This window comes from Cavia porcellus, unplaced genomic scaffold (assembly GCF_034190915.1).
Source record: "Cavia porcellus strain 051 isolate PalLab524CR breed Dunkin Hartley unplaced genomic scaffold, mCavPor4.1 scaffold_2, whole genome shotgun sequence".
Classification (NCBI taxonomy): domain Eukaryota; kingdom Metazoa; phylum Chordata; class Mammalia; order Rodentia; family Caviidae; genus Cavia; species Cavia porcellus.
Window position 1 is genome coordinate 100,818,598 of NW_026947485.1, and position 24,699 is coordinate 100,843,296.

A 24,699-nucleotide genomic window follows, 5' to 3' on the forward strand; every position below is an offset into this window, starting at 1 on the left:
AGGATTATAATGTTCATTGTTACCTTCTGCTCTTGCTTTGCTGAAACATCATAGGCAAAGCTCTTCCTCATCTCAGTAACAGTGAGGGTCCCCAAACTCTGGAAGGAGGCTGGACTGTCAGCTTTCCCCTAACAGCCATGCAGGTGACCATCGGGGTCTCTCCTTGAAGTCCAAAGCCTCAGGAGACCAGAGATGGAGTGTAGTTCCTGTGACTTCTTCAGAAATCCAGACATCTATCTCAATGCAAGAGCGGAGGAAACTTTCCAGTAATTTGCCTCCAGCCATTCCCCACAGTGCCCGGAACCCACTGAAGTCTTTTTAAAGGAAGCGTGGCCTCCCAGTTAGAGTAGAAATTCCTTGGAGGCAGCACGTTTGTCTAATCTTTTCAATTAAACCATGCTTCATCTCTATTCCATGTCTAGTGGACACTCAATATTTGTTGAACAAATAAACAAGTCTCTATTACTGCCTCTTGGTCAATCAGCATTTCTTTAAAAATTCATGAATGCCATAACATTTCCCAGTGTGAGAGCAAAACATTTTATGAAGTTGGTATAAATTTTCTATTAAAGAGAAGAGTATCTATTTATTAATATTCCCAAAGGGTAGCTTTTTGGTTTACTGCTGTGATACTGTTATAATTTTCCATAATTATATGGTGTTGATTATAGTTTGCCAACTGAGCATCAATAAAGAAACATGTGACCCTGGAACTACATTATTTAAAGTATATAACCTTCCCACATGGAAAGCAACAGTGGGTTGAGGCCAGAGTAGCAAAGAGAATATCCTCCCCCAAAACTGTGAATAGAAAAAACTGAGCTACCCTGCAGGTCGCAATTTGTTCAATTTGTACAGTCAAAGTAAATGGCAGGTAGGATTTCTGCTAGGAATCCTGTCGGCATAATCCTGAAACAGAGATTGTGTGTGTGTGTGTGTGTGTGTGTGTGTGTGTGTGTGTGTGTGTGACAATCAAACCCAAGGCCTTGCATATATACTAAGCAAGTACTCTACCACTGAGCTACAACATCAGCTTGAGAATTTTATATTTGAGCACCACTAAGGGCCAGAGGTATAAAGGAATTTCATAGAAATCAGTATTAAGGAACTATATATATAGGGACAGAATCTTCTGTGAATTGGGAAGTAATCCTTCTCCAGACACTAAATCTGTTGGTACCTTAATCTTGGACATAGTGGTCCCCAGAACTGTGAGAAATTTCTGTTGTTTATAAATGACAGAGGGGTTTCTTTTAGCAGCCTGAACTGAGTGAGCATGTTAAAGGAAGGTCCACACAGGCAGGGCTATGATGTTTTGTTCATCTTTTGGTGCCTTAAACAATCAAATGGCTGAATGGAAGAAGCTTTCAAAAGTTTACTTAGATAAGACTCAATGTGCTTCTGCCTCTGCTGCTTTTTAGATGTGAGACAGGAGCTGAAGGGCTTCTCTTCCTGGATTGTGGCTGTCTTAGCTGTGGAAGAGGATCTTTATTCCTCCCTCTCAAATGGCCCAGCATAAGGTGAAAGGCAATGAAAATTGCTCAACACATAATACTCATGCCACTCAATGGGTCCTGGAATACCAGTGTGCATCTTTATCCAAGGAACAATCAGGCTAGGTTGGGGGACAGTCACCCTCCCACCCACAGATTAGTGAAAGAAACATCAAATGTATCACCTGGTCACATAAGTAGTGACCAAGTGGGGCTCTGCTGTGGGCGCCCCTTCAGGCACCGGCAGTATTCTTTGTGGTCACGTGGTTGGGGGGATCCAGGCCTAAAACAGCTCCTCTGAGTTATAAAGTAGGCAGATTTCTTTCTTAGTTGCAATTTGGGGTCAATTTTCCTCTGATAACCAGAGCAACATTTATAAATAATTCATGCACCCTATTTGGCCCAATTAGCATTCCTCAGAAGAGGGTACGATTCTTTGAAGCCAGTTCCTTCTTGAGGGACGTGGACACACCCCTGTTGGGCTAGGCCAAGCGTTTGCCCTAATTAGATATTTACACAAGAGACCCAGGCAAGGAAGGTGGATTTATTTTTAATAAAAGAAAATTAAAATCTATGTGTCTGTGGTATATTAAGGAAGACTGAACCAAATTAAAATCCTCCTACAACTATGTATAGTGATGTCCTGAAAAGGTGGTATTTCACTTGGAATTACTAAAACCTGTAGCTATGAGTCAGGAAAAAGTAATCAGGCTTCTCCACCCCAATTCCAAGTTCAGATTGATTAATGGGAGTTCTGAGTGGGGGGGTAGAGGTGGAACAATTGGGTCCTCTGCATCCAGAGGGCCACATTAAACCCAGACTCTGTGATCAGGTGTCCACCTGCAGACTGGCCATCACGACTACCGAGATTGGTGGGAGGTCCTGACAGGGATGGAGTGGAATGCAGTCCATATTTGCTGTCTCAGAAACGTAGGTGACACCCATTTCCCAAGAACAGCCAGGTCTCCAGAATTTTATGTGGACAGTCCTCCCTTGTAAATTTTTCAATTTAATTTAAACTTTTAAAACCCTTAGTACACACCTGCTTCCTAAACTAGCTATTCCACCTATGTGCTAACCCCAAACACAAGAAAAACATTTGTGCACAGAAAGACTTATACCCAAGTGTTTCTAGTACCTCTGTTCATAGCAGCTAACTAGTAGGTAAAACTATCCTGTTGGTGGGGGCGTTTTCAGGCTTGATGGAAAATGTTGGTGCAGAACTGAACTCTAGGCAGGCTGCACCTCGTATCTCCTGGGCGGCCCTACCAGACCCTTCTGGGCAATAATGCTGACACTGTCAGGTGTGGCAGGTATGAAGCCTTCCTTCTCATGGGCTTCAGTGAGTAGATAAGCTAGCCAAGGGGAGTCTGGATTATTAATCAAAGATTAACAGATTCTTAGTTAAGCTGAAGACTTCACTTAGATCTTAAGCCACACTTTCTTGAAAAATGCTCATTTTCCCACAAAATTTTGTGTAGAGTTATGTTATTGAGAGATGAATATGAAGAGGTTTTATTTAATGGTGCCTGGAAATCTGAAGACCTGTGGCAGATTTAAATTCCAGCTCATGTTATGAATTTTTTTAAAGGACTGGGAAATTACAAGAATACACATGAATCAAGTTTTAGCATACTGAAGGACAGGTGGATGAGGCGGTCCATTATGCCATTTCTTTTTTTTTTTTTTTTTTTATTCTTAGACATGGTTTGGCAGTGTGAGTGTAATATTAAAAAATCAATGAAAGGTAAATATATGAAAAAAGAGCAAAATAATTGGAAAAAATCCAAGCGTGTATCCCTAATGGCAGCCAAACTGTAGAGTGCATGTACAACAGCAGTCCAGTCAGCAGTGAAAGGCAATGATGCCCACAGGGGATCTTGTGGCCTGCAAACCGAAGATGCCATGCTGGAAGGAGCCTTTGTTGTCTGTACCACGGCAAGAAGGTCAAGAACAAGCAAAGCCAGTGCTCTGGAGGTAAACGTCAGACTCCAGTTTGCTTCCTGGGATTCGAGGGAAGGAAAGTAGAGGGAAGAATGACAAGAAGGAAGTTTCTAACATAATGACAAGTGTCCCTGCTTTTGGTGAAAGTGCAGCTGTACAGGGAATGTGTGTTTGTCAAAATTTATCAGACCATAAACTTAAAGTCTGTGCATTTTATTCTAAGTAACTACACCTTAAAAAAAAAAAAAAAGCACTCTCAAAACCCAGAATTTCCCTGTCCCATTTGATCAGCAGGCTCTAATTTATGACTTCCGTACTATGGTAAGTTCTTAGATTAGCATGCTGAGGATCTTCAGCCCCAAGGTTGAGAAACACAGTCTGCAAAAACAGCCGTCTTTGTAGGGTGATGGGGCAGAGGGCACAGGCAGAAAGGGCCTCTCATCCCAACTGCAGCCCAATCAGAGGCCCCTGAAATCCCACTGTGTTGAACTTACTGCTGTGATTTCATCTTTCACAAGAAGATTTAAGAAAATGTGCTTCCACTGTTCAGACCAAAGTGGCAGAGGTACATCAGCTTTGCTGTCTTCCTGATGGGGCAGTTACTCCTACTGAAGGATCTGGGCTGTCCTGGGCTGGTCTCGCCTTTTCCATGAACCAAATGTGCAGAGATTTTTTGTGAAATTCTTCCTATTCCTCCTTCACTGTGGAAGGATTTGGAAAGTGTGAGCAGGGATGATGCTGATCAAGGAAATATAAGATAAAACTTTCCATGCACATGCATTGAGTACCAACTGCGTGCCACTCAGACGATGGTCCTGAGGGGCTCAGAGTGTAGCATGGGTCACACAGAATGGCGGTGAGTCAGTGGCACCTCAGGGACTGGAAACAGAGTGCCCAGAGCTCAAGAGATGTGGGTTCTAGGAGAGGTCCAGATGGCCAAAGAAGTGAAAGACCAGGAAGGATCTGCCTAGCAGATCAGCAAGTGCGGGCCAGGGGGAGATGTAGACATGGAGAGCTGGACACTAAAGAAACAGGGCTCAAGGAAGCCAATGTATTTGTTGGGCAGGGGACACATTGCAGGGGTCTGGAAAGAAAGGTGGGGCAGCTGTCCATGTTGGCTTCTCCCAAGAGACCAGGCTCAACCAAAAGCCCAGGCCTGTTACTTTCAATGGACTTGAATTTTTAGGGTAGTTTTAAATTCACAGCATGGACTTTTCATGGACTTGAATTGTTAGTTTTAGATTCACAGCATAAGTGAGTAGAAGGTCCCTGCAATCCACTTGCCTCTACACACACTATCTTCCCTCACATTCAGCATGTTCCATGGTGTGACACGGGAGTCACAACCCATGAATGTGCATTGACATGCCACCATCACCTAGAACCACGGCTTACATAGTTTCATTCTTAGTGATGGATATTTTGTGAGTTTCGACAAATGAATGATGATCTATCCACCATTATAGTATCATACACAGCAGCTTCTCTGTCCTAAGACTCCTGTGTGCAGAGTTTATGAAATTGACTCTGAAGCTACAGTGGGGTGAGGTAAGAACAGAGAGGCCAAAGATGGAGGGACAGGAGAGGGGTCACCACTTCCTCTCATATCTAATGCAGAGATCCACAAAGCATCCTCCAGCAAGACTTCCTTCTCTGGGGACCTTGAAGCTGGACTTCTGAGAATGCCTTTGTGCTTTGTGTCCTGGGACCTGCACCCTCTTCAGGCAGCAGATAAAAATACCCAGCAGGATCTGTGGAGACTACCACACAGGGATCAGGCACAAACTTGATGGCTTCCTCATGCCTCCAGGATACCTGCAGATCGAGGATTAGCCCCAAACTGCTTAACAGCCTCTGGGAGGACTGGGAGGGCAAATGTCCAGTAAAAACGAAAGGTGCATATTCTGGAGGTGATAGGAGCTTTGGGGAGAGGGACTTCTGAGACCATCACCTGATAGGCGAAAACACAGATCCAATCTTCACAGACACATTCCTCCTCCACTCCAACTGGACAGGAAGCTTCACTCTAACCCCTCGATGCGCATTCTGACAACTTGAGTCATATGCACGTCTTCCCAGGGAGGCTTCCACCAAGCAGGTAAATCAATGTCATCTGAATAGCGATTTCCAATATAAATCAAACAAGTTACTCTCATCTCACATATCTGTGTCATCCTGTCTTTTAAATTTCCCATCTCTTAGTCAATCAAAACATGTCTTACTGACCTAGGCAAAATTTATTTTCCCATGGCTTTGACAACACAGGTGTTTCTTGCTGTTCCTAGAGGTCGAGCAGAATGGGAGGCAGTGTTGGCGGCAACCCCTGCCCTGCAGACAGCTGCTCCCTAGGGGCTAGGTCTGACAGAGGAAATGGGGGGAGGCTGCCTCACCATATCCTGCACCATTTCTGCAATCAGAGAGACTCATTCTTTTCCAGTTAAGCCTAAAGCTGCCCTGCCCAGGGCTCCTACACCAGCCCCACAGGAGATGTCAGAAATTGAAAACCAAAGCACCTAAAAATGGAAGCTTTTTCACCTAAATGTGCTAGTCTTTAGGTGCCACTGTCTTCTAACCCTTTCTCATCTTTCCTGTACACACACACACACACACACACACACACACGCACACGCACACGCACACACACACACACGCACACACACACACACACATGGTTTTAGCAGGCTTCTGGAAAAATGACTGGTTTAACTTGTATGTTGCACCTGGGAGAAACTAAATTTCAATCTAGGACTGTAACAGATCATAAACCAAGGATGAGTCACCTTCAGGCCTTGGACTCCTCCTCTGGGTCTTAGTCCTCCTGTCCCCAAACAGGGTTGTGCAGTGGTTCCAGCAGGACTCTGGGAATCTGAGAGATCTAATTTCCAATCCCAGCTCTGCCACTTGCTTAGCTGCATGACTTTGGGCCCCTTGCTTGGTTTTTCTGAGCATCAGTTTCTCTAGGTGAAAGTGGAAATGACCTTGCCCACATCCCAGGGTCATTGAGAAGGTGAGGCAAGAAAACACGTATGGACCATGTGTCGCCTGGCCACAGTAGTTGAGGTCTCCAGTATGCTGCAGTGCTTGAGGGGTGGCCACCTTCCTCTCACCAGGCTTGTTCTCCATCTCTAAGAAGCCTCAATGCCAAAAACAATTGCTCAAGGCTGGGCTTAGCTGCAGGCATTTCCTGTTTCTCCAAAATCCAAGCATCCCTGAGACTTACCTTGAGTAGCCAGAGCCTCCACAAAACATATTAGCTCAGAACACTAATTTGCCCTCCTGTAGTTCTTTGAAGGTGTATTTATTTCAACCTAGCTCATTCAGTCATTCTTAATCATTTGTCCCCCAAGAATCCCCTTGAGCATCTACTATGAGCACTGAGGATGTCCCCAAGTCTCTGTGGGGTGAGGTCTTGGACTGAGGCCAGATGAATGAATGAGAGGAGGGCACCTGATCTTGTGGGAGCCATAAGGATCTCCACTGCCGCTTTCTGCTTCCTGCGGATCCCCTGCCATTCTGCATGTGGCCTGTGATGACAGCAAAGATGGATGTATCCTGGTTACATTCTCAAGAAACACACAAAATCTGTATCAGGACATTCACGGGTTTTTTGGACTCTCTAAAGGCTTTTCCATGAGGTAGAGGCCTTGAGCTGTGTGTACATGTGCACATGTGTGTAGGTGTTATATGCACATGTGTGCACATGCAGGTGTGTGTGCACGCTGGACATGAGGTTGCATGTGTTTGTCATACAGAAGTGATAATAATTGTGCTCAAAGCTAGGGTAATTGATAAAATCATGCCTTTCCACAGAAGACCCTATCAAGATGTCAGAATTGAAGCAGCATAATGAATATATAAGTATCATGAAGTACACCACTGCCCATGGAAAAATTCCAACTTTGTTCTTGGCTCAGTTGATACCTCTGCATTCCCTCAAATCATTTTTCACTTGGCTTTGAGTTACTGATCAATCTTATGGACCCAAACTTCAGACACATGATTGGTTCACAAACAGCAGTTTTTCACTGTATTTCTGCTATTTGTTTTCCAACAACAGAAACCTGCTGCATTAGTATATTTGGCTCTCTAGAAGAACTGAATCAATAGAAAATATATGTATAGCTATGCAAGCGGATTTACTAGGTAGACTGACAGGACCCGAGAGGGAGAGTTCACAGTGACCGCCTGTACACTAGAGAGCTGGAGTCTGCAACAGCCGCTCAGCCCAGCAAGCTGGCAACTACAGAATGAGAGGGATCAGGATGCAGCGGCAGCCTAAGGGCAAAGGCCCAAAGGTTCACTGGAGTACCTGCTGTGAGTCTGGGAGTCTGGGCTGGAAGGCTAGAGAAACTAGAGATGGTCACTGGGGATGGCAGCAAAAGGCACACCCACCCATGAGGATTGGGACACTCCAAAAACGCACACTTCCTTCCCCATTCTTTTTTATCCCATCTAGGCTACAAGCCTATTGATTGGTGCCACCTGCAGCTGCATATGTCTTCACCCTGAGCTTGCTGGCCTCCACATCAGTCATTCACAGACACACCCAGACTGTGCTCTACTAGACATTTACTAGAAATGTCTGTTAGATATTTCCTACTATAGTCAACTTGACATAGCATGGTTAACAGTTACAGCTACCTACTGACATTTTAACAGAAAACAGGCATAACTGCCTAGTCTTCCTATGGCTTGGGTTTTAGAACTTAGAGCACTAAATAAATCTGGAACAATCCTTTCTCAATTTAGGCTAAAAATATTCCAGAGTGTACATTGTCTTTTTTTCTGGGTAGAATTGTAAACTCAAGGAGATTATCATGTATGTCCACACATGCAGAGGTCATGTATCCCTCTTGCACTATGCTGGCCTCTAAAGAGACTGTGGCTTTCTTGAAGCAAAGAGACCACGCTCAGAAATTCTGGGAGATTTATTAGCACTGAGCAAATCCTGTGTGCTTGGAAGATGTTTAGGGAATTGATTCAGGTTAGATTTAACCAATTCTAAAGGAAAGTAGTCACGTTGGATATAAGCAGCTCTAAAGGACAATTCTGTTGAATGTCTTGAATTTAATGCAGCAGCAATGAGCAGCCTCCAAATCACTTCACCACTCTTCTGTCCTCCCCGCTCCTATGGAATGGGTCCTCTCAAGACACAGTCTGTGTCCAGAATTAGCAGGGAGACTCGGAAGATGGATAGACTCCTGTCTTTAGCCCACCAAAGTGTGCAGTGCCCTCCAGAGCCACTGAGGGTATTAAGTGGTCCAACTCCTGTCCCACTCATTAGTCAGGGTCACACTGAGGTTTCCTGCTGTTGGTCTGTACCTGAGTCTCACCTTAGCTTGCAATAGGACCTGAAGTGTTTGCTGTGAATCAGAGAAGTGGAAAAGCCCAGAAAAAAATGCTCCTAGAGTGCCAAGTTTCTGTCCCAATCTCTAACCACCTGTGTCACGTATAGATGCTTTAGTAAAGGTTCAGGCCTTTTTTTTTTTTTTTTTTTCTTCAATGGTGATTCTATATGCCTTTTTCCAAGGCTTTAATCTTGGGTAAAATCATTCCTCAAATCCTCTGCTTTGCAGGGCAATCCCACTATGTGCTCAGCCAATGAGCACAGGTGCTGAGACAAATTACCCCACCATTGCAAGACTCTTTGAAGTCTCCAAACTGGAGAGCATCAGTTTGTCAGCCTGCTGCAGCATCTTCCCTGCTAGTAATGACAGAAGAATTGATTTTTCATGGGTCCTGCTTGAAGGGCATCATAGATTGATTTCTAGCCTAAAAAGTCAAAGGAAAGCCACAGAAGTATAAATTATCTCACCTGATTTCGCCCATCAAATGTGTCTGTCCCATACTGTGAAGTCCTGGAGAACTCTCCAGAGGTCCAGATACCGCCCTGAATCCACACTGTCCTACAGCCATGATTCACTCCAGGTATAGCCAGGGTCCTGCTCCCTGACATACAGACCTCTTTCATGGACAGGACCTGAGCGGGTGCCAGTAAATACACAGTACAGGGAAAGGGCTACCGCTAGGCTTTCAGAAAAAGGCAATATGCCTTTTTCCACATCTGAGAATGAAAGTTCACAGTCCCACTGGGTGTTTTGGGGCTCTTGCAAAGTGCAGGTCCAGAGACAGAAGCACAGCAGTTTAAGAAATGTGTCCTGTCCCCTCCCCAGGTTATCTTCACAGTGGAGGCACGCACTTCCCCCCATCTCTCGGCAACACCTATGATTTTACTGTTTGCTGCCACAACTCTGTCTTCCCTCTCATGCAAGCCTCCAGGAAATTCAAGACTGCGAGGTGACTCTGAATCATAAGAGCTCATGTTCAAGTTCAGAGAGGAGGAACAGGCAGCTCCAGGGAGCAGCACGTGGACAGGCAGCTGTCACTGAGCCCAGATGAGCCGTGTAGTGCTGAGGGCTGATGTAGTGACAACAGGGAATCCTGGGGTTGGTGGCAGGTAGAGTCACAAAAGGCCAGTGAAATGTTGAAGGCATGAGAGTGAGCAGGGTGCAGGACCAGGAGAGCTGCAGGGACAAGGTCCCAGAGGCGACACTGAGTTGGAAAGAAACTATCATTGCTCCAAAGTCACCCTTCAAATTGTGCAAACTTTGACAGGCTGTGACACCTGAGCATAGTCATTAATATGAAGATACAATAATGATGAGAATGAAAACCAATTTGAGTGCCTTTCCCAGTGAGCAAAGTTCACCGTTCACATTTACTTTATACAAATTGACAGTGCCCTCCATTAGAGCCATGACTGAGAGAGTGACAAAGACAGGGAGGACATTGAGGGCGCTGTTCTCGGTGTGTCTATTACTTGTTGTTTATCTAGCTTTGTGGAGGTTAAACTTGCTGTTTTCAGGACATTTTCTCCCCAATCATAAATAGCCTCGCCTGCAGTAATAATTTGGTTTAGGGAAGATTCAAAGACTATCCTGGACAGAATTATCTCATCCCTGCTTACATGACAATTTTTAGTGCATAGAGGGTTCAATGACATTATATCTTATTTGAAATAACAGCTACTAACTACTACAAGGGCAAGAAAAGCTAATCATTGTTAATTTCTGAAGCTTATAAAAATGCTACAAGTTACATAGTGTTCACAATGTTGAGAACAGGCAACAAAATCTTTGTCTCTCATCTTTCATTGTAAGGGATCCAAACAGTTACAATTTGTAGGTTATTAGGGACTTCCTGGTTTCAAGACAAAAGGGATGGTTTCTTGGGTAGGGAAAACTTATCCGCTAAAGTCCTAGCTATATACACTTTATTCCTGTCCCATTTCTGGAAAACACATTGTAAATTTCATGTTCTCTGAACTGGTAACTGGTTAGAGGTCTTGTTTGCTGGTTAAATGAACTCAAGCATGGCTTTTGGGTCCTTGAAAACTGGCTTTTCAGAGGTTTCCTTGAGTCTTTCACTCTCTGCGATCCTGTTATCTGTATGAAAAGAAGAAAGACAATTCTCACAGAACAAATTCTTCACTTTTTATTCATCTTCAAGATGGCACAATGCATAATTAGAATTATGTAAATTAGTAGGTGCCACATAGGAAATTGAAATTACTCCTAACCTACGTCCTGGCAGGCCAGCATACTTTTGGGTTCTCCCCACTGACCTTGATCAAGCATTGCCGTGTCCTTGGGAGGCACATCGCTTTTGGTCCTCTGAGCCTGTGGCCCTACCTATTAGGCGCCCAGGGGCTGGGATATATGGGAGCTTGAAAATTTATTGTGCATTTTTTGTTTTGTTTTGTTTTTCTGTGGAACTGAGGACTAAACCCAGAACCTTCACAAGGGGCTTTGACCCCAGCACCCACCACCCTTTTGTTTTTTTTCATGATTTCATTAAGACAGGAAGTTATCCAGGTTGAGCTCAAACTTGCCATCCAGAGTGCTAGAATTACAGGTGTGCATCAGCATGCCTGGCTTCTTTTTTAGTTTCATAATGAAGTCAAGGTCAGTGCGTAATCCACAAATGTGCATGTAGGTCTCTAACAGTGTGCTTGGAAGAGAGCTGTGAGATGAATTACAAAGCACAATGGTGCTTAGGTGTAGCTCATTTTCCAAATCCTCTAACAACGGATTGCTTTCTGCTACCTGGTCCTTGTCAGAGAAGAGGCTTGGGGGTTTTCAAGCAAGGACACAGTGTGTGAGCTTCTCTGTCCCAACCTGTAGCGTTGGTGCTTTTTTGCTCTAGGAACTGCCATCTGCGCTGAGGGAAAGTCAGCACATGGGCAGTGGAGTATGGGAGGGCATTAGGTTTCACTGCCCCACTAGACAGGGCTGGGAGCTCATGTTGGCGCCTGCACAGTTAAGAGTGCATTAGAGAGTGGGCGTGTGACCGCTGTCCCCTGCTGAGTGTCACCTCCAGCTTCTTCAGTTTTGTAGGCAGCCTTTCCTCCTCCTGTAACTCCCCAAACTCAGAGCCCTGACCAGCTATCGTGGGTTCTCCTGGTTAGCCCATTTCTCAGGGTGTTCCATGTTTCCCAGGCCATCTCTGAACACACCTGACTCTGTGTTGGGACCAAGGCAAATTTTTGTGTCCCTGAACACCTTCCAGTGGCCACCACACCAAGTACTTCCGCAGCACAGCTTCCCAGGAGATGCTTGGCATTCAGTTTCCTAAACCCTCAGAATTCTTCTGTGTATCCAGGAGGACTTAGCCTTGGCCAGCAGGGATTATATGCACAGTGGGCAGCTGTTTGGTCTATCCCTGCCTGGCCCAGAAAGATCTTTAGACTGCTTCCTCCCCGGTGCATCCCTCCACAAACATCCGGGTACAGTGGGAAAGAACCTCATCATCTCTGACCACCCTGTCCCCCTCTGTCCATCAGTGCAAGGCAGAGGTGGCACCTTTCTGTGGGGCATCCTTGCCAGCCAGCATAGGTAGGCCCCCTCCTTTCTGGCTTCATTGGCTCCTTTTCTCCTTCCCTTAGCCCAACCCTTTCTCCCAGCCCAGTGCTACTTGATTCCTACCCTGTCCATCTTCAGTGACGGAGGAACAGGACACTACACACGTGTGGATCTGCTCCTGCCGATGCAGATTACAGCCAGCTCCCTGCACTGTGGGCGAGTGCAGATTCCTGCCCAGTGATGTTTGGTCAGGTCTCCTGGGATCCACCAAACGTCTCACCCTCCTGTCACACTGCCTGCTTTTTGTTTTTTGTTTCTCTCATTTATTTTCTTCCTTAGTGCGTGAACTTTTCTTTGCAGTCTCCTCAGTGATGTTCCTGTGACTTTGCATTTAGACACATGTGGTTGCTTTTGTTCAAAAAACAATTAAGTTCTACCTCCTGGTAAGATCAAAAGCCCACCTTTTGCATCTTTTTTTCTAACAAGCAAATCCTTCTCCAATGAGGCAGGATCCCCGCCTACATCTGAACCATGCTGAGTCCACAACTTCAGTGTTAAGGGGTGTTTTTTTAATTATTAATCTTTCATCCACATAAGTACATTTACACCTATAACTTGGGAAATGTCTTGATTTTGTTTATGCTTTACCGTGAAATCATGTTGTTTTGTTTTGTTTTTCCACCGTGCATTGAGAAATAAAAATCTTGCTTTTTCGTGTCAGAATCTCATAGAAAATAGGTGGAAGGGCATTAGATGCAGAGTGTTCCCCAGATGCAGTTTCTGGCCTGTGGGCCAGGCTCACCCCATTGCCTCTATGGTAGAGGGTGTTTTAGGAGGTATCCACATGAAAGCAGGTCCAAAAAGGTTGGCTTGTATTATTAAAATTTTTTGCAGGAGATTGGCATTGTCCTTTCCATCTGCTCTTGGCTACATGTGTCAGGCTGCTGCCTACAGGTGGAAGGACACCTGCATCCCCAGAAATCAGCCCCAGCTGACCAGCACAGCAGAGGATTCACATCAAAGGGGAACTTGGTCTGTAGGTGACAAGGAAGCACTTCTCTGCTGTCTGAGAACATTTGTCTCCTATTTGTCATCATCCTTGTCAAAGGTTGTCACACTTGCTCTTGGGGTATGTAGGAGATAAACAGAGTGGCGCTCAACCTTCACCCTCACTTTCCTGCCTAATGGAGACATATGAGACCCAGTGTGTTTGTCATATGGGTCCTGTGGAAGGTCTCAGGGCACTGTCCACACCTACACTGTTATTTCTTGGTGTGTAAAGAGGCCTTGACAGCTCCCAGAGCAGGCTAGGATCACCTAAAAGGGGCAGAGTGTCCCTTTGTGCTACCAGAAGGAGCTCAGATAGACAGTGATGAGAGAAAGACCCTGATCTGACTAGGGATGCTGCTCTGGCCGCAGCACCGCTTGAGGAGCCTGTATGTTAGGGGACAGAGAGAAGCCGAGTTCACACGATGTACTTGTCACCTCCTCCACTCAGAACAAACCAGGGCACTGACTTGGGGTGGTCCTGACTTTCCCAGGAAATTCACAGCACAATCATTTGGATTTATAGACCACTGAGTTTTGCTAGCATGTGAAAGCACATCACAGAACTTTCCAGAAGGAAGTTACCTACCTTCTTCAAGCTCAGGAGAAGCCAGGAGCTGTCTTCACCTCCGGTTAAGGAATGTGGGTTGTCCTGAATCTACCTCCTGGCCAGCTCCTTTTGTGACAAAAGTGGCCTCTTCTCTAACAGGCAGAAAGGACTCTTGAGTCACACAAGGCCACAGTGAAGGTGGCCTTGAATCTGCCATTGCTCCAGGTTGGGAATTTCTGGACCATCAGTACCTCACCATCTTTTCTTTCTCAGCTAAGTTTGAAAGGCACATACCCTACTATGTGCCTAGGAAGGATGGGGCAGGCACACAACACACATGGCCCAGGCTCTGTGCACAGTGTCAGGGGACCCTTATCTCAGGTGAAGGAAGCTCCTCCATGACCCAGTGGACAGGGGGCCCTCTGCTGTCCCCAGGATGCCACCCTCCCAGGCAGAGCAGAGTGACCTAAAAGGCTCCTTGCCTCTCAGTTCCAGCATCTTCATTCAGGATAAGGAACTCAAGGTGAGGAGGGACATCTGGGGTGCAGAGATGGCCCCTCCAGGAGGCCTCCATTTTCCTTGTGTCTTTTGTCCTGTGTGTTCACCTGTGATGATTTATCTGCAAAAACTGGAAGCAGAAATGAGACTGGCTGTTGTTCATCCTGTCTCTTCCACTTCTGATCCTTAGTCTGGCTGGTTATGGTGCGATGGCTGATTTGAATGTCATGGAGTGCCCTGTGTGGGAGAGCCCGGGGACCTAATATGAGAGCTGGCACAAGAGCAGGTCCTGATCCCAGATCCCAACATTCTGCACAGTTCCTGGCCTTTAGTGAACCCTCAGCTGGAACACACATGGGGCCCCCACATCTCCTTTCTCTAACACATAGATGGGGCCCTGGCGCCTGAGCACCATCTCTCTCCACCACACCTGACCCACTGTGAGTTCAGGTGGGCTCTGTGGACATGAGAGAAACCCTGCTCTGAGGGGTCCAAGCCTGAGTCACCTTTCCCAACTCCAGGTAGAAAGTTGGTCCTAGACTCACTCAACTTCAGAGGCTGTGGGAAGAATGTAATTTCAGCCAGAGTGAGGGGAATCCAGGGGGAAGCAGGAAAATCCCTCTTCACATCTATTCATCTGCTTCTGCTTCTTCCTACGCACCTTGTCCCTGGACACTGCTCCCCAGGCTCCCACTTTGTCCTCTATCCTCTTTCCCTAAGCAGAGTGTCTTGACTGTCACCTCTCCTCCTCTATAACCCGTGATGCACCTACCACTTCTATAGCCCACCCCTCCTGACCAAGCCCCAGACCCTCAACATCATTCAAGGTGCTATTTTTCCCTAGGATGTTCCACCATCATCTGTCATCTGCACTCCAAGGGTGAAAGGACATTGGTCATAGAATTTCTGTGAAAGTTGATGGGTCATTTATCTCAGAACCTCAGATAACAGCCCACTCTTGGTCATAGCAGCTCAGTAAATGTAGTGTGTATTATCACCTTGTGCCACAAGCTAAAAATCATCTCTTTCCCCAGACTGGAGTTGTTCTCCCCATCTTTGTTAATGAACAGTGGACCTTACTGCTCCAGTTCCAATATCACTGATGCCAGGCTCATGGCCCAGGGTGAACCGGCTAACCATCCCCACGGGCCCTGCCTTTGAAATCCTTCTCACTCTTTCCTCCTTTCCTTCCTTATGTCCCAGGGCTTAGGTCTTAGTATCAGATGTTGCCAGGAATTGCATACATCACCCAGGAATTTCCTTAAAATGGGGTGCGCCTGGGCTGGGCCTGAGAGTCAGCATTGCTAACCAGCTCCTGGCTCACTGTGGGAGTAGCAAAGGGCCACACCATCTCAGGAGCTGGGGACCTCATGTCCACAGCTCCCTCTCTGGATTTTCATGGCCGCTCGTCACTCACAGCCAGGTCTTCACACTCCAGTCTAAACCCACCCTCCTCAGGCAGTTCCAATTCCTACAGCTGGAGCTGGCTTCCAATGATCCTAATAGTGTGGGTTGTTGATAAAAATGAGCCTCTCATGGCTAGGCCACCTGCCTCCACTGCATTAGAAGACCTCAGTTCAACACTGCACTGTCTGTCCTCATCTCCTCAGCTTTCCACATAGGACAGAGGCCCAGGGGACCCCACCAGGAACTCCCTGAACAGGAAATCATACTCCAGCTTCCTTGAGCCTCTGCCCCCCGCCTGACACCCCCTCTGCCTTCTCTTCTGGACAACGTTTGCTCTGCACTTCATGTCTGTGGAAGTTGGCTAATCACCCAAGTTGAATCATAGCTCCTTCAAGTTCATTCCTGGTGGCTCCACCTCCTGATTGTGAGGTAAGGCTGCTGGGGAGCAGTCCTTCCACCCCAGCGAGCCGCTGCAGGGCAGAGATGGAACAGTACTCAGCTTTCTGTCTCCAAGCTCTAGCAGGCAGCCTGACGCTGCGCATTGCCCAGTGAAGGATATTGAAAAACTGTACTCAGTGGAATAAAAAGAAGGATTTCTGATCACATTGACAGCTGGGTGACTTTTGAGCGGAGTAAAAATAAAGTCTGCTTTGCTAGGCATAAACTATTTTGATCATCTTGCTTCTGGAGATCATATAAGTTTTAGTCACCAGACACTTAGCATTTGGCAGGCACACAACGAATACTGTTTAAATACAAATCCTTAAAATTCAGCATTCATTTAACTTCAGTTTCAAAAATTACTTCTGTACAGATTCGTGTCTTTGATTTCCAGGTAGCTTGTGCAAGTCCTTTGAAAGGAGAGGGTCAGGGATGATCAGGAAAGTTATCTTTGGCCTCGGAACATAAGTGGGACAATAAGAGACTCCAGATGGCGTGACAGGTTTTGACGTCTGTGAGCTTATTGCCCTCTGCTGGCCATATAGAGAAATGCAGCTCTGCTAAGCTCTTTCTGACTCCTATCTCTAACAGAGAAGTGAAATGATCTTTGTCTTTCTCAAGAGTGTTGGCCTCCTCTAGGATCATCGAGCATTTGAAGAGGAGATTTATCAAATTAATGTGTGATCTGAGAGTAAAGGTCTTAACCAGGAATTCTACATCTCCAAAGTTGTGTGAAGTCAATTAATACTTCTCAATTGCTCTGTAATTTACTCCAGTGTGTTAAAAGTATCATGGCAGTCTGAAATAACAGATTTTCTTAAAACAAAGGCAGCATATGGAGATGTGTGTAGAGCTACCTGCCAAGGGAAAGCCAGGGCAGCATGCAAGAGGTGTAAGACTTTTGTCTGTAGCATTCCTGAGTTCAAACCTTGACTCATTCTAATCCCTATCCTGACTTTAGGCCAGTTCCTTTCCCTCCAGGATCCCGTTTCTCAGTCCTTGAAGGAGGATTGTACTGACAATACCTAAAGGGTCCTGCACACAATAGATGCTCACTCAGATTGCAAAGGCTATTTGTATGAATATAGTTTAATCAATAAGTTTAAAATGTGAAACCAGATGGAGTGGCACACACCTATAGTCCTAGCTACCTGAGAAGCAGAGGAAGGAGAATCACAAGTTCAAGACCAGCACGGGCAATTTAGCAAGACTGTGTCTCAGAAAGAAGGGGAAAGGTGAGGGCTGCAGCTCAGCCACGGGCCACTTGTCTCTCATTGCTTGAGACCCGGGGTCTGATCCCTTAGTACCAAAAGAAAGTAAATAAATCTCAAATGCGTACTTTGGAAATGAAAAAGAGGCAAGCTGTGAAGGTGGTGATTACCACTACTGAGTGGCTCTGGGCTGGTAAAAGGTGCTCCTTTTTCATCTTAACAGTAGTGATTACTAAGAAACAGAGTTTTTCATGCTCACACCAATGTCTGCAGACATTAGCATTGCCTCTGAGAACAACCTGGAAAGCAAGTGTCTGTTGCTCTTGGTCCTGAAGCCTAGTCCATTTGCACCCCGCTGGGAGACTTCATGCAGGATATGCTGTCCATGGAGACAGAACCGAGCCCCAAGGCTGACTAGGGGCCAAGTTGGTAGATGAGGCCTCACACCTCAACTGCAGACTCAATGAACAAATAGCATGACCCAGCTTCCCCCATCAGTGTGTCCTCCAGCCAGAGTTCCTATACTACCAAGCAGTCCCTGTGACCTCTAACAAGAGTCTAATGTGTTTGAGCAAAGTGGAGCACAGGGGGCTGTGAGGTGACTACCTGCAGGTCTCGAGCAAGAGCCTTTCTTCTGTGTTGAGCCATTTTCTAATTGTGTCTCCCCCAGTGCATCCACCCAACATTCAGTAAATACCTAGCTCCCTTACCACTAAATACTTAACTACTTTCCCAAGGTGCACAGCAACTCGGTGCAAGAGGAGCTGGGCATGTATAAATACAGAAGAGCTGCAAAGCTGGCCCATGAGCCTGCCATCCAGACCCAGAACACTACTAAGCAGGGCCATGAAGAGAATGAGATCACCCAGTAGGGTGAGAGGGGAACCAAGAAAAAGAGTGGAAAACACCAACCTTGCTAGATGGAAAAATGCAATTTGGGTTTGGAATGGAGATGGAGCCAGCAGGAAGGGTGGGGGCCAGACGGTAAAGGTTCCAGGACGCCAGAAAAACCATCAGATGCAGTAAGTGGGGATGGCAGGACCTAGGTGCTAGTACCTGCTCTGCCCCAACCTCTGAGCCTCGGCTCCCTCCTCTGCAGTTGAATGTGACAGTGACTGCGTCCCCCAGCCCAGTGAAGATAAAGGAAGATGATCTGAGAAACAGCGAGTGGAGTTCTGGGCTCTTGTTATTCCCATGCTGGTCATCACACAGGACAAAGGTCCCCAGGGCCTGTGGTGGATCACTCCTCTGAGTCTGTCCCTATCTCCCTGCAGGTTCGCCATGGAGCCCCTCTGTCCTCTCCTGCTGGCCAGTTTTAGCTTGCCACTTGCCAGAGCCAGCAAGGAAAACGAAACCACCCCTGCAGAGAGTAACAGGACCAACACAACCACAGGTAGGGACACCACCCCCCTCTGCCACCTCCTAGCACTGGACGTGAGTGATAAGGTGGGTAGATGAGAGAAGAAAGGTGTGACTGATTTTCTCAGTGTGCTGTCAATAAAGAGGCAGGCTGGGAACACTTACTGTTCAATGTTTCCCTGGTACTAAGCTCAAGATTGAGTCCACATCCCTGCTGAGAGCAGGCACCAGCCGTAGAGGAAGCGGGGAGCAGAATGCAAATGCACTGTGCAGAACCCTGTTCAAACCATCTGAAACACAGACTGGGGAAATGTGAACACGGCTATGAGTGGTTAGTGATTCTCATTAGGTTGCTGAACCTCTATTGTCCAAATTCTATAGTGGTAAAGTGGTGAGGTTTCTTTTTATAAAGAGTCAGTGTCTTTTAGAGATGCATGCTGGAGCTTTCAAAGACATAGTATAATTTCTAAGACTGATTTGAAGAAGAGGGAGAGGGGGCAGGATGTGGACAGGGCTCTACAGTTGTAAATGAGCAGAGTTTGTGCTGTCCTGGTGAGAAAGGCAGGGGCAGTTACACAGGGCTAATTATTGTATTCTTTTTTTGGTGCCAGGATTGAACTCACAACCTCGTGTTTGTCAAGCAGGCACTTATGCTGCTGAGCTAAACCCCCAGCCTATTCTTACTTTTTTATAGTTTAAGACTCCCAAGGAAGGAAAAAAGTGTATTGTGATCTGGGTGTGGTGCACATACCTGTAATTCCAGCATTCTAGGAGGCTGAGGCAAGACAATTGCAAGTTTGAAGCAGCCTGGACATAAATTTTAGAAACTACTAGGCATGGAACTCAGTGGCTGTGCACTGGCCAAGCCCAGAGAAAAGCACATCTGTACACATGCACCCGTGTGGAGGAACCTCAGAACCAGGCTCAGGGAACAAGTTAGACAAAGAGCAAGCAGTGTGTGATTGCATTGCTGCAAAGTGTCCAGGACAAGAGTGACCACAGCAGGCAGAGGGACCTCAAGGGAACACGGAAATGTTCTCAATGTGAACTGTGGTGAGAGTCGTACAACGTTGTGAATTTACTAAAACTCACTGACTTGGGTGATTTAAAATGGGTGTATTTCATAGCATGTAAATTTTACTTCAATAAAACATATAAATACTATGCAAAGGTAAAGGGAGGAAAGGAAGAGGAAGAAAGAACAGAAGCAAGAGTGGCTCCTCTTAAATCACATTGCCTGGGGCCACAGTTCCTGGTCCACTATCTGCAGGCTGAGTGACCTGGAGCACTGAACTGCTCTGTGACCTGTCTGGGAGGTGGAGGTAACAGGGCATGCATGCTCTCAAACACACCCTGAAATGTTGAGGTCATCTTTGTATAATGTTTGTTAGAAAAAGCAATTTAAAATTGCTTCCATTCAGGCTAGGGCTCAAGGTCCACCCTACACAAAGTCTTGGTAAGGTTTCCTATAAATGTACCCCACTTGCCTTAAGGGGAGGGAAGCAGTTTATACTGTGCTGATGTTGCAAGCTCCCAGCTGGGACAGCAGCTCCAAGTGCCCTCCTGTCCCTTTTGCACACTGAAACCCCAGAGACATCCAAAATCACTAAAAAGGAAGACCAGGAACTAACAGCACATATCAGCCATATGCACACACTGCTCCCTTTGCTAGCCAGCTCTCCAGGTACAGGTCAACAGCTGTGTCCTGCAGCCTGGGACACTCCAGACTCGAGTCCCTATGGCTGAAGCCTGAGACCAACCTGAGTTCCTGACTGGCCTTGCCAGTGCTGATCCACTGGGCATTTAAGGACACCCGGAACACTGCCAGGTTGGACTTGTGCACATCCGGGAGCCATTTCCATGAGGAGGGGCAGGATCTGCCGGATCACTTTGAACTCTCCCAAAGGCTGGCAAGATGTTTTCCATGCCTGGAGCTTTTCAGTTTATCTGAAAACAAAATTTATTGGCTCAGAATACTGCCACAGTCAGGGAGGTATTACTTTCAGGAAGAGACAGCTGTCATGTGACCTCAGCACCCAAAGCAGAAGCAAATGTGAAACTTATCACGCAGCCTCTTCCGGGTCTCACTTAGCAACAGCAGCTGGTTGCACACGCAGAAGTGACACAGGGCTCTGGTTCCAACTTGCAGATGGGTTCTTGGGTCCAGAACTTTGAGCAGGTGGGGATCCCAACCATATGAAGTGCTACTTAAGCCTTTGCTGAACCCCTGAAAGGAGTGTGATGTGTCGTTTGAGATGTTAACACATAGCCCCAATGTGCCAAAATAACAGGAAATCATTTTCAATGAACAAAATGAACTCAGTATTCATCCTGATACATTTTATATAGGGACTTAACATAGATACTATATGCAATAACTATGTAAGAAGATGTTATTATCTGTACAATAGGAAGAATTTCTAAAAATTAATATACAAAAGAACACAGTAAGAAAATGAGTAAAGAATATAACCAGGCAAAGTAAAGTATCTGATTAATTATGCTTCACTACTCATGATAAGATGATAAACTATTTAGAAATGAGAGAAATGCAAATTAAAGTGGCATTATGCTTATAACTACCAGCTTGGGAAAATGAAAATTTTATATCCCAGGGAAACTGTCTCCATCATGTACAAGGGGTGAGTGTAGAGGTTACACACTTTTTGGAGGGCAACTTGGCAACTTAATAGTTTTTTTGTTGTTGTTTTTTTTTTGTTTTTTGTCTTTTTCCTTTTTATCAGTACCAGGGATCGAACTCATGACTGCCTGCTTGCAAGGCAGGCGCTTATGCCACTGAGCTAAATCCTCAGCCCCAATAATTTAATATGTGTACATTGGACAAAGTTCCTTTTAGGAGCTCTCCCCCAGAAACACTGATGAATGCACAAAAATGAATCAGATACAGTTCCAGAATTGTAGATAAAAGGAAAGACGGTGGAAAGGGTTTATCCATTCAGCCTTGGTCTATCCAAAATGTGGTAATCAAAGCAGCCTGCATGCAGCATTTAGAAGCTCATGTGTGCTGATGTGGAATCTTTCCAGGCAGGATGAGAAAGACAAGCTGCAGGCTAGCAGAGTGTGGCTCGTCTGTTTTGTCATATGTAACATTGCTATATAGGGATCTGTCTTAAAATTGGTAGCTCTTCACAAGTATAATTAGTATCTCATTTTTCTGCCTTAATCATTTGAGGTATTTCTTACAATCCTCGTAGTCTGAGATGAAATGAGAGTAGGATGTCCATTTATTTTCCAAAGCTGCATATTTATGAATGTGACTTTATAGAAGAAACATGTCAGGAAGGACGTACTCCAAGATTTCAACTCAGTCCCACTCAAGAAAAGACTCAAGATTTAAGGAAAGGTTGCCTCCTGCACGTTTACTCTTTATTTTTGTGCTAGTTGGAGGATTTTTCAAGAGGCCTCTATCCTAGTTTGCTTGTACCTGACCAAGTGGAGGGAGGAGCCAGAGATGCCAGAGTTGTCTGCCTGGACAGTTGGTCCCAAGCTGCTGTCCACAGCTGGGCCCTCCAAAGGGTGTCTCTATTCTGCCCCAGAGCACAGCTTCTCACTCTGTGCCCTGTCTGTTGTCCTTCCCTCCGCTCCTGTCCATTATCCCAACTCTTCCTCTTCGTAGCGGGCCCCAGAAATGGAGTGGTCCACGATTGCCTCCCACCTCTCTCCTTCAGAGCCAGCCACGCCTCCCTTCCATAGGGCTTCCCCCACGGCTGGAGGTTCATGCCGTGAGGGTGTGGGGGGAGAGGTATATGGAAGCAGTGATTGAAGGTCCGACCTCACACCCCGGCCAGGAGCAGTTCTGTGTAAGCAGGTGGGCTCCTGCACACACCTTCACCACTTGCAGGTGTACATGTGCCTGAGGGTGTGAACACAGGTGCACGTGGGCTTTACACAGCAGCCAGCCAGCCCTCCTGGGAGGAGGTTGCTCCAAACTGCCTGCTCAGCACCCTGGAGCTACTCTTGACCCAGCCCTCTCTCTTTCAAGCCTGAGCCACGTCAGCGTGAAAGGAAACCAGAACGTGACTCAAGAGTTGGCTCTCGGAAGCCTCGATACCCCACTGGGTAGTACCAGGGATAAGGCAGCCCAGTGTCTTCAGGGCTTTCTTCTCTTGTTCACATTGTTTTTCAAAATTGCATTTAAATTGAATTATTACTAATATTTTAAGTAAAAAACACACACACAACTATGTGAATTTTTTCTTTTGGGAACCTTGGGGGATCAGGCAGTCTGGGCCACCTACCCCCTGGGCCCAGGGCCTAAACTAAGCAACCACCAGCCCCATAGAAGAGCACAGGCTCTAGTGCTCCCCCCTCTCCAACCAAGTAGACCCCCAAAACTGGCCAGGTTAGCTACCACCTACACAGAAGCCGAGCTGAGCTGGACCTCTGGGCCATGTAGAAGTAGGGAGTTGCTTCACAGTCGCCCCTCCAGAGAGGAGAGAGAGTGGATGCTCCCGGAGGGAGGGGAGTCCTCCCGCGCTTCCTGACTACCTGACCTCATTGACTGGGAAGGGACAGAGTGAAGTCAGGGGTACCTGACCCACCCCATCAGCCTGGACTGGGGTTTGCCCCTAGGGCTCTGCTTGGGGGCCTGTGGGATCAGGGGCCACGGGCCAGGTCATTCCTGTGGGGAACCTCAGTGGTGGGTTCCCAACAGGGACCAAGCAGACTGTCCCAAACACCCAGACTGGCACAGAGCTGAACATCTGGCCATGTATCACAGCCTTCAAAATATATATAGGGGTGAGAAGTTCCAGGGAGGTGACAGGACTGTGTTGCCTTCTGGTGCCTCTGAGCACCCCGTGGAGCTATAGGAGAGGAGCAAATGGGCTCCCTGGAGGAGGGGCCATGGTGGTCCTTGGAGCAGGAACTTTTTGCCAAGGGAGCAGCAGAGCAGGCTGAGAAGAAGACGTGGTGTCATGGGGGCGGTGAAATTGCCAGTGGCTGTCAGAATTTGGGCACATGGAGTCGGGGCAGGTCCTGCACAGCCACAAAGCCTCAGTGCTAGGACCAGGGATGTGTCTCTCTCTAACTGAAGAAGCTGGACCCAAAAGGTGGACAGAAACTGAGGATGGTACCTGCTTCCCTATACCCAGGTCTCCTGGTTTCAGCAAGTCAGCATCAGCATGGCGGGGCAGTGGCATCTGCCGCTCTGCCCTCCTCCATCTCCTTACGGGAGATGCAGGTGCCCTAGGGGCGCAGAGAAGCAGGGACCATGCGGGGAACCAGGCACCTCACTCCTGCACGCTGCCACCAAGGGTCGCCAACAAGTCACATCACCCACTACTCGGTCCTGGTTTCTCTCATTTGCTTCTTTCTTTCCCCCTCGTTTGTACTGGGGATGGGACCCAGGGCCTTGCCCATGCCAGCAAATTCTCTCCTACTAAACCACATCTCCATCTCCAGTTCTGAGTCTTCCTCAGTCCACAGCCACAAAAACCGGCCTTTGGCTGCATGGGGGTGCTGTGGGCTAAGGTGGTAGGGGTATTTTACAAACTGAAGCGGGGCTCTGTGCGGAGGAAGGGCTTTCCCCTGCCGGGTCCTCACAGTCCACCCCGCACCCAGGCCCTCCGGACACTGACACCTCCCCGTCGCTGCTCACCTGGCTGCTGTTGCCTGTGCTGCTGCTCCTCCTCTTGCTCCTCCTCGCCGCCTACTTCTTCAGGTAGGAGTGTCCCCAGGCGCTTGCTTTGCCTCAGCCAGCTCAGATGAGGAAATGAGCCTTCTGGAGGCTTCAGGGTGGGGGCCAGGAGACTAAGGCACGCTCGGCCAGCCGGGCCCCAACACAACTCAGTTATGAGCAGCAGGAAGAGCTTTTCCAGGCTCACCTGGTAGGTATCACCGCGCCCAGGGCTCTGCGCTTCCTGCAA

General features: G+C 47.0%; 1 protein-coding gene and 1 long non-coding RNA gene across 13 annotated transcripts in view; one reads left to right on the plus strand and one right to left on the minus strand.

The window, feature by feature from the left end:
- Ptpre (protein tyrosine phosphatase receptor type E) overlaps positions 1 to 24,699 on the plus strand; it is a 147,596-nt gene that overhangs the window by 87,818 nt on the left and 35,079 nt on the right. For 6 of the 7 annotated variants that reach the window (XM_013143547.3, XM_013143543.3, XM_063244930.1 and 3 more), the window contains 2 exons: positions 18,727 to 18,845; positions 24,395 to 24,494. In XM_013143547.3, the coding sequence (XP_012999001.1) occupies positions 18,734 to 18,845; positions 24,395 to 24,494 (212 nt within the window). In that variant the 5' untranslated portion in view covers positions 18,727 to 18,733. Of the gene's footprint in view, positions 1 to 18,726; positions 18,846 to 24,394; positions 24,495 to 24,523; positions 24,661 to 24,699 lie in introns of those variants that run through there. The other variant, XM_003479807.5, reaches the window with a different exon arrangement.
- On the minus strand, positions 1,031 to 24,569 carry LOC106025708 (uncharacterized). Of its 6 annotated transcripts, none has more exons than XR_010046283.1 (6): positions 24,432 to 24,569; positions 20,572 to 20,758; positions 18,977 to 19,113; positions 13,935 to 14,630; positions 5,389 to 10,882; positions 1,031 to 4,138 (listed from the first exon to the last, which is right to left on the minus strand). It is a non-coding gene; the product is annotated as an uncharacterized LOC106025708 (long non-coding RNA). The 6 variants fall into 6 exon arrangements; XR_010046281.1 differs by lacking the exon at positions 18,977 to 19,113 and having other exon boundaries at positions 1,032 to 4,138; positions 5,389 to 5,550; positions 5,664 to 10,882; XR_010046282.1 differs by lacking the exon at positions 18,977 to 19,113 and having other exon boundaries at positions 1,032 to 3,496; positions 3,932 to 4,138.